The sequence below is a fragment of the Aquila chrysaetos genome, chromosome 5, assembly GCF_900496995.4.
Source record: "Aquila chrysaetos chrysaetos chromosome 5, bAquChr1.4, whole genome shotgun sequence".
In the NCBI taxonomy this organism is placed as follows: Eukaryota; Metazoa; Chordata; class Aves; order Accipitriformes; family Accipitridae; genus Aquila; species Aquila chrysaetos.
Window position 1 is genome coordinate 14227273 of NC_044008.1, and position 17675 is coordinate 14244947.

The 17675-nt window shown below is 39.4% G+C and overlaps 1 protein-coding gene across 2 annotated transcripts in view; it reads right to left on the bottom strand.

Moving 5' to 3' along the window:
* Positions 1–17675, bottom strand: part of RELN (reelin) — a 305081-nt gene that overhangs the window by 110929 nt on the left and 176477 nt on the right. For both annotated transcript variants that reach the window (XM_030014298.1, XM_030014297.2), the window contains exons 11-14: positions 11351–11496; positions 7100–7251; positions 4023–4135; positions 2091–2299 (exon numbers count right to left, since the gene is read on the bottom strand). In XM_030014298.1, the coding sequence (XP_029870158.1) occupies positions 2091–2299; positions 4023–4135; positions 7100–7251; positions 11351–11496 (620 nt within the window). The remainder of the gene's footprint in view (positions 1–2090; positions 2300–4022; positions 4136–7099; positions 7252–11350; positions 11497–17675) is intronic.

Here is a 17675-nt window from a genome sequence, read left to right on the forward strand (position 1 = left end):
TCAATTTTCAAAAAGCTACTACTAGAAATTTTTCCTTCCCTATTACACTGCATGTTTTAAAAAACAACATTGTTTACAATTTAGGAGTGTAAAGAAAGCCTTAGCTGTCTTGCATTCTGAAGACCTTGAAAAAGTAATAGGGAAAGTGCTTGATTTATTATGGATTTAGTATTTTACTGAAATACTCTTGTAATTTCCTCCATATAATTAGCTTGTAATATTCTGTTTTATTTTAAGTAATGTCAGTGGAACATTATAAAAGTCATAATTCATCACCTCAATACTAAATTATTAGATTATAACTTTTCCTTTTCATTATAATTTGCTGACAATATTACTTTATTTAAATGTACCATCACTGTGATCTTGTGTGTATTAAAACGGTTTATAGAGGTTTTGACTAATTTATTTCAGATTTAACTATACTGATACCTTGGAGGGTCATATTTACTGCATATATTCAGTGCAAGTCTCTCACATTTGCAGTAATGAAAGCATTATGAATAATGCTGTACACCAGGAGATGGGAAATGCTGCCGTATTTGGGAATAACAAATAGGGATAATGGGGACGTAGAGCTTCTTTTGTTATGAAGAAGCTCACTTCTGCTTCAGAAATAGTTTACACAAAGGAAGAATATTAATCTTTCAAAATATGTACTAATCCCCATCAGATAACAGACTGAGACAGAGACTTTATATAACACATATTTACAGGCTAGGAGTGTTTACAGGCAAAATTTTCACTTTCCATGTAGAAGAATGTTGCTGCCTTCCCTTCCTATCAAATTTAAGTGCAATGCCTTGATTTTTGCTGCCCCTTGAATTCTGCTGCCCTGCATGGCTGCTAGGACTGTCAGTGCTAATGCAGCTTTTTCCAGTTGGAAGTAGGTGCCATGGGACATGGATGTGAAAGCATCTACACCTTACTTTAAACTCTTGACTCTGGAAAAATATAAAGTAACTCAATCCTTGTAAAATATCAGGATGAACAGCCTCACATGTACATAAGGAAAAAGGAACAGTGGACAGTTTGGGTCCCCTATTTGAAGAAGGATGTTAAGAAACTGGAGAAGTGGAGCAGAGGATGACCAAGATGTCCCTGGCCTCAAGCACCGAGCTAGGAGAGGCTGAGGAGCAAGCTTGCTCAGCCTGGTGAGGAGGGATGAGCTACGGCAGCCTGTGATGGTGCAGAGGGCACTCACAAGGAAAGCAGAGCCAAACTCTCCTCAGTACTGGCAGGCACAGTAGAAAGGGCAATGGCCGTAAGGACATGGCTTCAGAGTTTTGTACTGGATGTTAGGAAACACTTTTTCACTTGAGCAGGTCATGCAGAGAGGTAGCACAATAACCATCCATGGCGATTTTCAAATCATAGACAGGCAAAGCCATGGCTGACCTGACCTATGCTGGTAACAACCCCACCTGCAGCAGCAGGTTTCACTAGATGACCTGTGAAGGTCCCTTCCAACCAACATTTCTATGATTCTACACAATATGGAGCAGCAAATGACTCCCTTCTTTCCCTTTCCCTCTCCCTTAACTCCATGGAAAAAATCATGTTGAATGTCCCGATGAAGCGAAGCCAGCAGAAGAGTTCTGTGGTCAGTCTACAGACAGTGAGGTCCTCAGACTGATGGTCGTTAAGATGAGGACCATTTATCACCAGTCTTACAAGAATTAGATACTTTTGTGGCATTAGTAATCTCTGGGAGGTCAGCAGGGCAGGTTTCTGCCACTGCCTTTAATACTTTCCCCCGTACACAGTATTAAGAGGTAAATCTCATATCCATTAGAAACTGAAGCAAAAGTTGCTCTGAAATCATGAGCATATTTCAGAATAATGGACTAAGAAAACCAAGTTTTGACCTAGAAAGCTATTTAATAGACTCCTTATTGCATGTGAGATGATATATAAACCTGGGCCTGTGGAGATCAGGAGAAACATTAGCTTTTGAGCAGCTTATATTTGTCATTATTAATTGGCTTCATTCTTTCTGAGAAAAAATAATTCCAAATACTCATGTAGATGTTATAAACCAAAATGTACTAAAAAGCTGATAATCAAAAGAGAGATCTCGCCAGTTGTACCTGTTACCAGGTTGGTAAGTTCCACAACCCAAATTTATGGAAAACTGGATCATGTGAGTCACTGTGGAAGGGAGCACTGGAAGGACGTGGAAGTAATCCACAGCCCAGACATTCCTGTTGTGGCCTTGGTGACTCTTTTGCTTCAGGCAAAACTTCGTTGCGGGAGTCTGCAGGTCCGGACTAATGACAACAGAAACCAAAGATGGAACCTTTAAAAGAAATTAAATCAAGCTTAAGTAAAACAAATAATATTAACAAAGATCACAAGGTATTATTTAACATAGAAAACCAACTTAAATGTGCTGAACCAAACATGTGCTTTTCTCTCTCCTTGCTTCATTTCTGTTAACTTTTTTAGCCACCTTTTTCCACAGAAGACCCCAAATAATAGCTATGCACATAATTTTATACTACGTGCATAGCTATGAACACTCTGGATACCAGTGCTGCTTATCACTTTAGTGGGATCGGATTGTTTGGTTGTAAAGACACTGTAGAAAAGACTGTACCTTCTGTGTTCTGAAAAATACTAGTTTATTTTGTCAGTGCTCAGTTGGTAATGGAAGATGATATTTGTCCTGGAGCCTTTCAGCTCAGAGAAGCAAACACAGGGTAATGGCATGTCTAGTCTGAATACGTGAGAATGGAGTAACAGCATGAGTTCACAGGCATATGTAGGGAGGATGTTATGTTGTTGAAATAAATGAAATCACTGCTTTATGAAGCCTTTGTCCTAAAGCAACGTAATTAGACCTTCATTATGTCAAAAGAGGATGTCAGCTTAAAAACTGCTTGTTTTAAAAAAAACTCCACAATGAATGCAGTCTAATTTCAGATCCTATCTCTCCCTGAGTTCCCCGATTAATTTTTTATTATTTTACAATTACAGTTTCCTTAGTTTTAAAAAAGGTCTACCCGTCTTTCACACAGAAGCAGGCAAGGAGGGAAGCCACGCACAATGAAACAATGCAAGTGACTCAACCAAACTCAGGCCAAACCCTACTGTAAACATTTGCTCTCTGAATGCTAGAGTTACAGTGAAAATGCACACAGACCTGTACTTGAAATCAGCTGCATCTTTACCACCCAATTTCCCACACACTCTGTAAGCATACTGCATTTCAATCTCTAGCACATCCATGTGTATACGTATTACATATCAATTTTTGCTGTCTTGTTTACAGCAGCAGAATAGGGACACCTGAGGACTGGGTTACTCAGGGTAGGCATGGCCTAAGTGCTTCCTTGCTCTAGACAGGAAGGATCCTAACAGCAAGCTCGAGGTCCTCATTGTCCTGCCTGAGGGTGGTGGACATGGTTGGAAGGAGGCTGCGCTATCGGCAGAGGAGACGCTGCCTGCGCACACTGCCAGCAACCGCCTCCTATGGCTGAGTTCAAGCCTGCATCACTGCAGACCTTCTAAGAGGGCACACAACTGTATTTTAAAATGGAAAGAAAAAGTGTAAAATGTGAAATTCCCCGCACTAGGCGTGGGAAAGACATCCAGGCATTTCCGAGTCACTCTCCTCCCAGCCACTGATCCCACCATGACTGACCCTCTCAGGATGTACCTCCTGAGTATCAAACAGTGGCTAGCAGGAGCTTGAGTGGAGATGGGAGTAATTATTTCTGAGGAGACATGATCACTAAAGTTTTCAGCTGATCGCTGAAAATTTTTGCCCATTGCCCATTTGCCTGTTATCCTAGCACTAGCCAATGCCACAGTCCTGCTCGGGGGTTGAGTAATCAGGAATAATTGCACAGCCGTGCTGCAAAGGCATCCTATCACTGCAAGATCTGCGCATGATTTATGTGCTTGGGAAGGTCATGTTTGACTGTCCCTATGGAATTCAACATACAACATTGCTGTGATGGCTTGAAAATAGATTGATCTATCCATCCCATCCACCTACTTTGTTTAAGATGACTTACCTTGTAAGCAGCATAGGTCAGGGTATCAAGAGGTATGTGTTCCCTCCTGCCTTCAATCTTGGCATAAAGTGTGACATCATTTTCATGGGATTCTCCAGAATCACAAGTTCCCCCTGTACAACACACATATGCAGGGGAAAAAAACTAATTGAAGCCCTTGTTATTGGAAAGTGGAATCAGCCATAATTATGAAAATACTTACAACCAGATGCCATTTAACTTAAGATATGAAACAAAAGAACACCAGCCCTAAGGACACAGTGTATAACAACTATTTGACCAGGTACACCATGCCAGAGATCAAGGGGGTTGACAATTACGAAAACCTCAAGTACCTCTCTTAATCAGTTTATCAAAATTATTTTAATAGAAAACGCTGTGCCCAAAGCAATACTTCTACCTGTATGCTTTAAATCCTATTTACATAGAAATGCTCTGCTTTTTGCATTCTCATCAGTAAACTGTTATTTAGTACTCAGACTCTGTGCAGCCACACACATCATGTGTGAGAACCTCTTAAATACTTCTCAGCTGCTAGTTTGGCAGCTAAGAACTTGTCCTTAGTAGGAAACGAGGAAGACTTCTGTGTACCTTATTTGTTGTGCTGCCGCTTCTACTGTCTACACTATATCCTAAAAGGAATGGATGGAGTCTATTGTATCACACAAAACATGTCTGACATGGTTGCCTCACTGGAATGTGGCAGCATTTGAAATATCTTCATATCAGTAGAACCCAAAACACTTATTAATCTTCACCAAAAGAGCAGATGTATTGGCAAATATGAGCATTAAGTTCTGCATTATAGTTACGAGATGGACATCATCACAGTAGTTTGATGTTCTGGAAAAAAGTTTTTAAAGAGAAGTATCTGTATTTGAAACAGGAAACATCATTTCCCTGTACAGTATGGGTACTGCAGGTATTAAAAAAAACCCCAAAACAATGGAAAAAACAGGATGAGGAAGCTTTTTTGAAAAGTCTGTAAAGTTGAAAGGTTGCATATATGAAACACTTTCTTTGCTTTTTTCACTACAGATGGCCAGTTCTTGCAATGGACTAGGCAAAGCAGTCCTGAGAACTAGATAAGATGTGAATCTTTGATGCATATTATACTGTAATAAGGAACATTCACGTGTCCTTTCAAATCCTCTGCTTGCCTGAATATTTAAACTATTATTTATTTAATTTACAAGTATGTACAGAATACGTTTTTCAAGTGAGGTCCCACTATCCTCTGTGTCTGAATGTGCTGACAACTTCTCCCCTAAGTTCAGAAGGTTGAGCAAATTTCTTTCCTGTTTCTCTTGCAGGTGTTGTAATGCCTGGAAGAACTGGGAAAAAGCATCCTCTTTTTCCTGTGCTTTATTGGTAATTCATGTAACACAGAGGAGATGTGTGACAATACAGGACAACAACATGAGGTCTTCCACTCATTAAATAAAGTGTGTTTTTTCTTGTTGATTCAGAAGGTTGCTTGTGCAGGTCACAAGTTTAGTCTCTGCTTCTTCCTTTATTATTCTATTATTCTCTACTTTTAAGCAAAAATCCTCACATCCTCTAAACATGGTGTTGAGAGAATAACCTCATGCAATTGCCTTTATGTGCAAAATAAAAGTTCTGGAAAAACACTGTGAGGTATTGAATGATAATCACCATGTTCATAGGGATTTTGGTGTGTTGCAACACCGAAATAGTGGAGTTGCACTGACAACAACAGCGGGGAGAGGAAATGACAGGACAGGTTTGTTCTTGGCTGCTTTCTTAGCCCAAGTAAATGACTGAGGTTGAACTTTGTCCCAGCAGGGAAGGTCCACAGATGATGCTAACACCACATCAGTGCTTTTCATGAGGGATACCATGTGTAGGCCATACCTCCTCCAAGATTGTAGCACACTATAGCACACTCTGTGTGCATCTCACTGTGCACCAATACATTAGCAGAGGAAAATGTTTATGAATATAGTAAGAGCTTTTGAGCAGAAACTATTCTAGCAGTTCAACCAGGTAAGGCTGTCCCACCTCTGTGCTACTCCTATCTTATCCTAATGGTTTAACACCAGGGTCTACATGGGTATGACTGCAGGAGGATATGACAGGTACCTATAAATCCTCTATGGTGTGGTAAGGATGACAAAGATACGACTATGTCTTCTAATGAAGGAGTAAGGGCCACTGAGTGAAATTAGAAGATACAAGACAAGAAGATTCTTCTTCACGTGAAGAATTGTTAAACTATGGAGCTGTGGGCACAACAGGCAGGTTCAGTTGATTAAATGCTAGTACCAAGGATCATTTTAGACACCATGGAGGGGCCTGCCTCCCCTACCTGTTACTCCAGTAGGCTGTGACTCTTCCCCAAGTCCTGGCTTATATCTGCCAGGCTTGTGCTGATGTCTCAGATATGCGTGGACACCTCAAGTGGCAACAATAACATGTGCTTGGGTAACAAACCTGCCTGAGGACTGAACACCAGTGAACCAACACCTATGTGTGCACCAGGTGCTTAAGTTTCCTTTACATCAAAGGAGATCCAACCCATGCAGTCAGTGGAGTACAGGGAGCTGCTCAGCTGGTGTAGCCCAGCTGTCTCACCATGAGCTGAATGGGGTTTTGCAGCAATGGTACTGACCACATCTCCTCTAAATATAAAGGAACTTTAGACATTGATCTTACATGTAACTTCTATATTAAACTGTTTTAACCTGGAGATAAATGTTTGTATCAGCCAAAAAAATGGCTGGGTAAATCCATGGAAGAAAAGCCCACCAAGGGCTACTAGACCCAGAGTGCCCTGGCTGATTCAGAAAGGTTTTCATCTGCAAGTCAGTGTCATCTGGGAGAATATTTTTGGGAGGCCTGTTTATGTGCCCACCGTGTTTGTACACCTGTGTGGTCATCCAGAAGGGTGGACTCTCATCTGACCAACAGTGGTCAGTCTTACATCCTCATGGGCATCACAGTGACAAATCAGAGCTATCCTCTTCTGAGGAGTATTTAAAATAGTTCTAGGCACACCGCACAATTTAAATCTCACATGCTTCACATGTTGTATTACATTAGGAATATATACTCACCCATACTGAAATAAAATCTTAGGTTCCCATAACCTGTAGTGTCCATGTATGGAGTGCATATTTTTCTTTCTCCGTCTCTGAGAAATACCATAGCTGAGCCAGATTCCAGTGTCCCACATTCAGTACCAATGACGGCTCCAAATATGTCCCACCTGGAGAGGTCAACAATGTGCAGCGGCATGTTACTTATAAACTCATACAAAACATGTTCTAGGAGTTCATTTGTACATACAAAAGTAGCTGCTTCTACTCTTACAGTGGACAACAAAACACAGTGTTTCAAATATGATTCCTATGACATTACTTACATATTCAATACTGGCTTTTAAACTCAGTTGGCTCAAATAAAGCAAAGTTAATGTAAATATTTTAAATAAATTGGCAGAAAAGCATGAATTATTAAAAAAATGAGGCTTTTAATGAATGTTATTAAATATTTAGTGCTGCATTGTTCTATCATCTTCATTATTTTTCTGGCATAAAAATGTTTAAAATATAACTGCATTCTGTTTCATTTTGCATAATATAAGGTTTATAGATCAATGAAACTTGAAAAGGCACATGTCCACCATATCTGCTATACAGTCATTAAATATGTAGGTAATAGCTGAAAATGTTCTCTTTTCATCTTTTTGAGCATTTAGGGTAACAGTTTTTAACTAACACATGAACAGAGTATGAAAAAAGACTGCTGTGTTTCTAACGTGATGATACGATCTTTCTCAGTTTTTCTGTACAACATTTTATCTTATTTTTATTCAGTGATAATTAAAAGAGCTGTTGCAGAATTTTTCAATTAAATATTTTTTACTAAAAATATGTTTTCATCATGAAAGCGTTGGTTTCTTCAAAACTTGATTAAAATATTTTGGAATATTAGAAACTGTTAAAAACTTGTACATTATTTTGGTCTGATACATTATTATCCATGCTGAAATCCTAATTAATTCATAATAAAGTATTTTAAAATTATAAGGCTGATAAAACAATGAAATTATTTAGAATCACTAAATCCTGATAATCCAATCATTTAACTAGCCAGTGTGATTCAGGATGAATGAGAAAACATTGAAGTTCGGAAACCTTTGCGGGAAGGCAGAGCCTCTTCCTGTCCCCTTCCAGCAGAAACAATCTCTAGCAGCGATGTGCCATATGACAATTTCAAAAACTGCCATTTTGAGAACTTAACAGTCTATTTATCAGTTTAACCATTCCAACTATTTAAAAATGTATTTCTAGGATCTTCTTAAAAGCTGCCAGTTTCCCTATTGACCTAAGCTGTGACAGATCAACAATGTGCCTGTTTGGAAATCCTGCTTTAAAACTGTCAGTCTTTTATACAAGAATTAGTGAGCTTCACATCACTGAAAAGCTTTATGATATAAATATAAATATTTTAATGGAAGCATAGTTTAACCTAACCCTAATTCGTCGTGCAGACTTTTTAAAGGTAATGTGCAATATAATCAAAATACAATTTTGAAAATGGGTCTCTTGGGCTGAATGCAAGTACAGAATTAAACAGTTGTGCCTACTTTAACTTACATGACAAAATTTCACAATGCTCCATTGATCTTTTGTATGCTCTATTTAGCTCAATTAAAATACTCTCTGCACTGACCCACAAAACAACTTGGGGTCATGAATGATGCAGATCATGGATGTTTCCAGGGATCCTCTCCTTTTAGGTAGCATTAGAAATGAAAACCAGAAAGTTCTACAACGTTAAAAAAACCTGGCACTTTAACAGAAATACATCAACACACTGTCTGTAAGGACAAATGGAGAAGAAATCTGGGTGATGACATGACAGAGATGTGGACATTCTTGATTTAACATTACATTTGAATTAATTTATCCCTCACATGACTCTTGAAATTCTTCTTTACAAAATAGGTGATAGAATGATATATGGATCTAAACTAGATCAAGTGGACATGGAGGTCCAAAGCAGCAGTGTACCTGCTAGAGGCAGAGGCAGCCTGATGTGGGGATCTGTCCACTTTTAGGATCAGGGCCTAATTTATGCAATTAAAGAGAAGCAGAATGACAGTGGGAAAACACGTGGTACTAACAACAGCAACCCCTATCCATGTAGCCTACTGCTTTAGGTGGGACATGCAAAAAGTACCAATCAACTGCTTATTAAAAAGCAACGATAAGCTCCTCTGCCCTCACTCTTGAGGTCTTTCACCTTCGAGACGAGGAGGTGGTGAGCCTCCTTTTGCTCTCCCTTATGAAGGATGCTTTTGCCTTTCCTTTGAGAGCTGACAGGCTCCAGCTGACATTACAAATGGGAGCCTGAGAAGCTCCTGCAAGCTCTGTCTCGGGTATAAAGTGTTTCTGTGGCTATCTGAATATAGTAAAACAGTATTTCAAATATAGTTCAAATAGCATTCAAAAATATTTCTCTAAGAAGGTATTAAGGAAGCTCATATATTTGCAGTTGTGTACAATTCTCAAAGCAAAGCCCCACAGAAATGTTGCAAAGAGGGACAGTGGTGGTGACAATTTTATACCATGGGGATGTAGTCCATAACATCACCCGAATTCAGTGTGTATTCATGGCTGCATGCAATTTAAACCTCCATTCTTATAGCAACAATTGAAAGAAGGAAGTTTTTAATATAGAATAAAATTTGAAAAGCAAAAAATTAAAAAAAAAAACAAACGGAAAAATTTTGAGGCCTTGGGCTGGCCGATTAGTGCTTCAGAAAACAAAATTACCCCCTGCTAGGGCAGGCTGTCACACCACCAAGATTTTACATGCAGGGGGGCAGATCAGGACCTGATTCCTGGGACTGCACGCAGGATAAGAGAGCAAAATGCATCTGCCGGCTGCACCCTGCCTTGCTCCTAGCTGGGAGCGGTGACACCTGCAGATTGGAGCTAGACACTGTGTGACAGTGAAAATGTAATATTCCTAATTCAGAAGAAATTGTGCATTTCCTAACCAGGGTGGTAACTGGCCCAACTTAGCTTAGCTAAACACCTGGTCCAGCAGACACAGGATCTACAGACAGGGCAGATGTCCCCAGGTAACACTCCCATCCTGTTTTTCAAGATGGAAAAGAGACTGAGAGAATATCTCAAATGTATCCCACATGGTCACCTAACACACAACACACACGTACTTATTTTCTTTCCTTTGAAACAGCACCTACTGCACCATGGGTTGATTATTCAAACTGGGACAGAGTTCACAGTGAATATTTTTTCTGTAAGCCCCAACTAAACCACATGTCCACAGGACACATCAGCACGCATTTCTTAAAAAGTGCTCTTTACCTTCAGCACAGCATAGGCAGCATTTGAATCAGCTGCTAATGATCTGAAGTACTTTGTAGGTCAAAATCAACATTCAGTAGAGACCCATAAATTAACAGTGTATGTTTCTCATTGCCCTGTGGTTACAGCAACTAATGAAATTCTTTTTTTTTTAAATAAAAAAGAATCAAGACCACATTGTTGGTTTTCTTTTTGTCAGAATTTATGCACTGAGGTCTATAAAACGATACTTCTTTATCAGGATACTTTAAAGCTCACTCATGTTTTGGTAAGAGTAGTAATTTTACTGTCCTAGATGGTTTCTTTACTTTCTGTGCCCTTGCAGCAGTCCCTGCTGGATCTAGCTTTGCAGGTACTCTTTGAATCCCAATGTATATATTTAAAGTAAAAATAGTAAATTATCAGCCAGATCCCAAGCTCTTGCACGGCAGGCATGGCCATGCTCTTGGTGCTGGAAGGTGAGAGCAGGCTGCTGCTTCAGCTGTCCTGCCTCCACATCCTCCTCCCCCTCCGCCGGCACCTGCAGGCTTCTGTGTTAGCAGGACCTCTGCCATGGCAAAGCATGGCTCACAGCAGCGATCTGGAGGGGCATGAATTTCTCAAGGAATTTGATTTCATATGGATAGGAGTTTGTTAACAACACTCAGGTGTGAATGAAAAAACAGATCAACATCATGTGTTTCTTCAGAGTGACTACATAATTCACAAGCATGACTTTTTTTCATCAAAAATTTTGGTGACAGGATGGTCTGGAAACAGACTGTTCCTCCTGGGCTTTCTGGACTTGTTCCTTCCTAAAATCCACAATCACCTGTTAGTTATTGTATTGGTATTTATCCTAGTTACAGTCTTCCCTGACTACACAGCCAAGACAAAATGCAATTCTCTGTTTATCCAGTTTCCTCAGCCCTGGAGGGATGCTGTACACCTGCTTAGGGCCCTGCGCAGGTGAGGGGCACTCACCCTTTAGGCTGGCTCTCAAACTCCTCTGCCCACTGCTCCTGGGCATCCTCTGTGGAGAGGTCCACATCCCGGGTTGTGGCAAAATTGAACTCGCTGCCTTCTGTCCCGTGGAAGTAGATGGAGTTTCCATCTGACTGGCAGCTATGCTGTGGACAAAAGGAGCACATGGGAGGTGACGTTACATCGGGTTTGTAAGGTGTCCTGCTCATGCACTGTCAGAGCTCAAAGCAAGCTGTATGTTATCTAATGACTCACTGATGCCTGAAACAAAATAAAAATAAAAAATGGACAGTCATTTTTTATCTATCTTGGCTCACCCCCAATGATGATTCCTTCCTAATCTCATACCTGCTTCCCTACAAATGCACTACAGGCCGTTGTAAAATTGTGTTTGCATAGAAAAGACAGGTACCATATCTTTGGGTGTTTATTTCTATTTTGAAGTATTGCCATTATGTCTGGCACATACACAACTGTGTGTACAAATAACTTCAGTAGTATATCAAATATTGCTATGGGTATTTTGTCAGCTTAAGTTTCATGCTGTGAAACACATCAGATCCCCATGTCTGAATTTTTGCTAGAAGAGGTGTTTGTGTGTAAAATTGCCATACAGTAAACCTTGGGCCTGAAGTGTACAAGTGAAAAGGCTATATTTGCCGTATTTTAATTTGAATAGCATAACAAATAGCTCTATAGGCAACTAGCTCCTGTGATACAGCAGTCTCAGGGGTCTTGAGGCTGCCCCCAAACCCAACTCTTCTGCTTTTCCTATTGCATTTCTGTTTATACCACCTCAGCAGCATCAAATGAAGCCATGTGTCTGCCCCAACATGCCCTAACTACTACGACTCTGTAGGAGTATCGACCTGGAAGAAGCTACCTTTGAGGGGCACATGGAGGTTACAGTACAGATTTTCTTCTTTCTCCCATCCCAATTCTGCGTTCTTGTGTGTCTGATAAAATGGTAAAAGTCTGCCAAATCCACATGTGTAGCTGAAACAGATGCTGGGAGCTTCTAAAGAAGACCTACCTGGCCTTAATGCAAACTGAGAACTTGGCATTTTATTGAATTGTTTGTATTACAATAAATACTAATAAAAGTAGTAATTAGCTCAAACACTTATTTTGGGGAAATTTTGGTCACATTAAAAGTGAAAGCTGAAATAAAAAATGATTAATTAGAATAATTCTGCATTCTTACCATAGTTCAACATCTGAAAAAGAGATACAATAATACCAAATTGCATTGACCTTTTCAGTATCGTCTATGCAGTGCCCTCTTGTCTCTGAACACCTTCATAACGCGCCAGGGGAAAGTATGACAATCACCTCATCTGTGTTTAAAAAGGTCATGGTAGTGCCATGTAAGTGAATAATTAAATTTTTAACAAAGAGAAAGATGCGGCAAGAAATGAAAACTGCCCAGTACATCTTTGTCTATGGGATTTTATGAGAAAAGTATAAAAGAACACATTTTGTCAGATTCTGTAACTCTTCCTTCATTTATCAATGCAACAAAGAGACATAACTGAAATTCTTTTGTTGATGGTTTTTGAGTATGGTTGCCACTAACTTAGCAATTAATTTATATTTAGGAATGTAATTTGTGACTACATTTGTAGAGGTGCCTACACATAGTTAGAAAAAAATCTGAGTACTTGAAGTCTGATTTTTGTATAGAGACTTTCTGGTCTCTAGTTGAATGACAACAGCTCTATATTTATTAACACTGACTAAATATCACTTAAAGAAATAAACACACTATACAAATGTAGACTGTTTCAACTGCTAAAATAAACAAATTGCTGTTAAAGTGTTTTTCTTCCAAAGAAACGTCAAAGCAATAGAAAGATTCTGAAGTGTTGATAATTTATCACAGAAATTAAATATATTTTGCCACAAGTCTCCTTGCTCTGTTAATGCACCATATACACAGCGCACCATATATGAAGCTGCTGCCACTGAAAAGGCAGAATAATTTACACATCAAATATTTTATAACTAGCAGAAATTAATGAAACAGTTTTATATTTTACTTCCCTTAGAAAAACACTGGTTTTACTATGCAGTTATTTATAATTGACTGAGAAATGGCTTTTTTTCACTGATTTTTATCCTTCATGCTAACAGATATTGCTACTATCAGAATTTTAAGAATAATTCGTTTATTTTGCTTCTTGCTTTTCAGAATTTTCTTCATTTGCTGAACAGAAAAGAAGTTTCCTTTATCTGTCAATCAATCTGCCACAAAACTCCTATTATCTGCAGGCAGTCAAGTAAATACACTAAAAATAAATATTCAAGCTAAAACTTAATTCAAATTTATATGTAACCCTTCAGCTTTTAGGAAACAAACAGACAAATAGATCCTACTGAGCTAGTTATTGCAATTGCATACAAGCTTTGGAAAATCCTTTACAAGCCTTACTTATTTCTCAGGTGCTAAGTTATATGTAAGTATATACTTGATAGTGTGGTATGTAATTAGTAATCTCTTGCTGATGAAAGCCACCTATTAAAATAAACACAAAACAGATACAACCCGATTATCATTTAACGTTTGTATGTCCTTCTGCTGTCTAACAGAATATTTACTGAAGTACATCTGATGGAATTTCCATTTACGTTGTCAAGATAAATAAACGGGCAGTTTGGCAAAGGGGTGAATAAGTAATTATTTATACAGTGGTGTATGATCAACCCTTTATGAAAGCTCAAAAGCATCATTTATTTCATTAGTTCTATAAAACTATCTTCATGCTTTTATACACAGCTACATGGTATCTATGAATATGTATTTCATGCATATTTTATGTGTTAATGAACCACACAACATATGGCTCAAATCACCCTCTGCTCATGTTAGCTTTGAATCTCACGTGAAACAGCTATGCAGAAGAGAAGTTCAGACTGGGGTTTAACTCCTTCTGTTATTCTGCATACCTATGAAACCAGTAATAGAAGCTCATTACCTTTAAAAAGAGTAAGATGCTCAAAGCGCAGGTACAGCTTTTAAATAAGTTCTGAGGGAGGGCCATCATTTTCTAGCACATTTTTGCCCCAGTGCCACCATTTGGGACCCTGGACACATGCCCATGGGAGAAGCAGATGAGGATGAGTCCCATTTGCGTGAGCCGTGCTGCCCCAGCAAGGGCCATGGCTCCTCTGCTCATGATCTCGTCCTCTCCCACCTGCCAAATTTCCCTTGCCTGTATAATCATCACCCCCAGTTCACACTTAGCTTCCATATTTTTCTTTTCGTTTTCCAAGCAGTCGCTATCTGTCACTGCTTTTACTGCTTTTTTTTCATCCGATGGGCTGCTGAGGGGTGAATAACCTCAAAGAGCACTCAGCCAAATTTTCCATGAGCAAAAGAAGCTCCACAGGAGATGGTCCCTCACCAGCATTGCCCCCAACTACCTTGTCAGTCTTGTTCAACATCCAGGCGGCTACTGACTGTGTTGGATTACTTTGCGGTTTTGTAATAGGGCTTGAACAGATTAGAGACTGAATTGAAACCATCAGACCCATTTTCTCTTGGGTTCAACCCAAGATTTGAATCCAAGCCTTTAGAAATGAAGAACTAAAGTACAATTTATATACTGTGTTGTCTCCTTCCCAAATTAAAAGCTTTACACTTGCAGTGGTAGTCTATATACTTCCAGTATTTAAGGACGGAATTTTACAGGTCTTTTTTTTTGTTGTTGTTATTCTAAAGTGATAAAAAATGTGGAATGAACATGTACTGTATTTTGAAACTAACTGGATTAAATTCTCCCTAAACTGCAGATACTGCAGACCTCTCTGTGTAGATGGAGAGTTCTCTTTTACGAATTCCAGATTAAATTAGTTCTCTGTTTCATGTTTATTTACACTTAAATGATTTTTAAGATAAGAACAAATTAGCTTGCTGTGCAAAATTTGTAACTAAAAAGGCCAAATGACAGCAACTTGTAGGATATTTCTCCTTGTTACCATGGAAGCATCAGCTGTAGGTCCAAAACTAAAGCAGAGTTTAATTTTATTTAAAGGGGATTAAAGGCATGTGGAACATTTAGTGTGTCCTTGTGCAAATTACAATACTGAAAAGTTAACTAATTTGTGAGGAAAAATTAATTTACAGAATAAATCCTTTGACAAATCTGATAACCTTCATTAAACGAAGTCTTCTCCCAAATCACCTACATAATAGAACATAGGACACTTGCAAGCACTTGAATGGAGCCATTTCACACCACTAGCTATTTCCCATTGTTTGCAACTGGAGTGGGATTATCAGCCTGCCATAAGTAAACTGTTGTATTCCTAAATAAACAACCACCGCCTGTTGCCAAATGGAAAGAAGCCAAGTTCTGTTCAGGGACTGTGGTCATCCCAAGGGGAAAAAAAACCAGTTTAATTTAATCTGGCACTACCAATTCTATTATTCACTAGCTGCAACTGTTAAGCTATTGCTTTGCATGAATAGGGCAAAATGAAAATTGGCTGGAGGCATTCCCATCTCTCAGCATGCTTGGATTTGCTTTCAATCTAATCTTCACTCTGAATTTTCTGTGTTTCTAAAGTTTGTCTGCTGGATAGGTATGGTATCACTGCTTTTTCCCTACTTGTAAGGGCCTGCATGGCTCATCCTCATCTGCCTCCATCATCTCCCATATGCACCACCTCGTGGCTCACTTTTCCTTGACTGCTGATGCTTGCCACTACGTCTGCTGGTGAGACAACCAAACTGACGTGCCCTTGCCCATTCTGCCCACCATGCTTGGCAAATTCCCCACAAGATGATGTCCTTCAGACACTTCCTTAGTGCTTTCCTCAACAAGCCTTGTCACTGATTACACTGAAGAATCCACTGCTTACCGGGATAAGCACTTTCCCCTCTTGCAATATTTCCTTTTACTCCCACATCTCCCCAGCCTCAGCTTATCTCCTGTTTTATAAATGGATGGCAACTTCCTGGGACACAGGCTATCTTTTTGGTTTGGGCCTGAAGAGGCAGCAGTGGTACATTCCTTGCTCAGGGGTCTTTGACGCTACAATGGTACCATTACTACAAAAAACACATTTTCATGCTAAAATTGCTGTTATCTATGAATATTTCTAGTCTATGAGCACAGTTCTTAGCCAAGTTGTCTATGAGAGCCAGCAAGTCTCATTAATTCAGGTGAGCTTTCTGTTGTACATTATGAAGGCATTAGCTAATAATTTGAAGATACAGACTATGGGAGAGAGAGTAGTACATGGTTTCAAAATTAAACTTTTGTCAGGAGTCTGTCACCTTTATTCTACTCTATACTCCTTACATTTTACATCTTCTACCTACAGCTTTCATCTTTTTTTGGTAGGTGCTTTTAGGAAAGCCTCTTGATCATCTGAAATGCAGAAGGGTTTCAATTAGGAGTGCTCAAAACCATTGGTCAGCAAAAGCAGGGAAATCAGATTTGGTGAAGCAGGTACTTTCCAACTGGACCTATTTATGTTTTCATAAACAAATACTGACCAACTTTCCATAGCATCTAAATGGCTTAAGGGCCCCAGGTAAGATCTGGGATCCTACCTCATGGAACATGCTATATTTTTAAAGACTTTAAAGACTTGCATGAGAGCACCACGTAAGGAGACAGCTGTTATCCTCAGTGTGATCTCTTGGCTGGGAGGGACCTCTGGAGGTCTCCCGTTCACCCTGCCATGTGAAGTACCACAAGCGTCAACCAGATCAGCCTATGCCACAGTTGCAGCTAAGGACACAGCCCTGAAGATTTTTAGAAGCTCAAAAGACAAAGATTAGGAATGTAAACAGAAGCACTGAAGTTCATGCAAAGCAGCTTCTGTCCCAGTTGTTCAAGTCAAACTTGTGAATCAATAAATACCTCTCGGCTTTACAGTATGGGATTTCTTTACTTGGAGAGCAGAACAGAGGGCAACTAGATGATACAACTGTGCCATTCAGAGAAGCATCAACAGGAAACACTAGTGTGAAATTCCTCAGTGAAACAGATTTTTGGCTGAGGTGCTGCATATTATCTTCCCGAGGTTCATCCCCATGCTCCCATGAAAATGTTGTTCACCTCTGTGCCTTTAAAGTATCCACAGTCATCTTTACCATCATTTAATTAGGTTTTTATCAGAGACGAACACTGATGCACCTCTTCATATTATCTCTCCTGGGCCTAATGGCCCCGATGATTCTTTCAGACAGCTGTACCCTCACAATTTATTTTTTGGCGACATTTCTTGTATTGGAATGAATGTGTTGGGCATTTGGGCAGTGCCAGCTTGCAAAGGGCTGACGGCAGATGGAAAGAAATCTGCCCAGTATGCC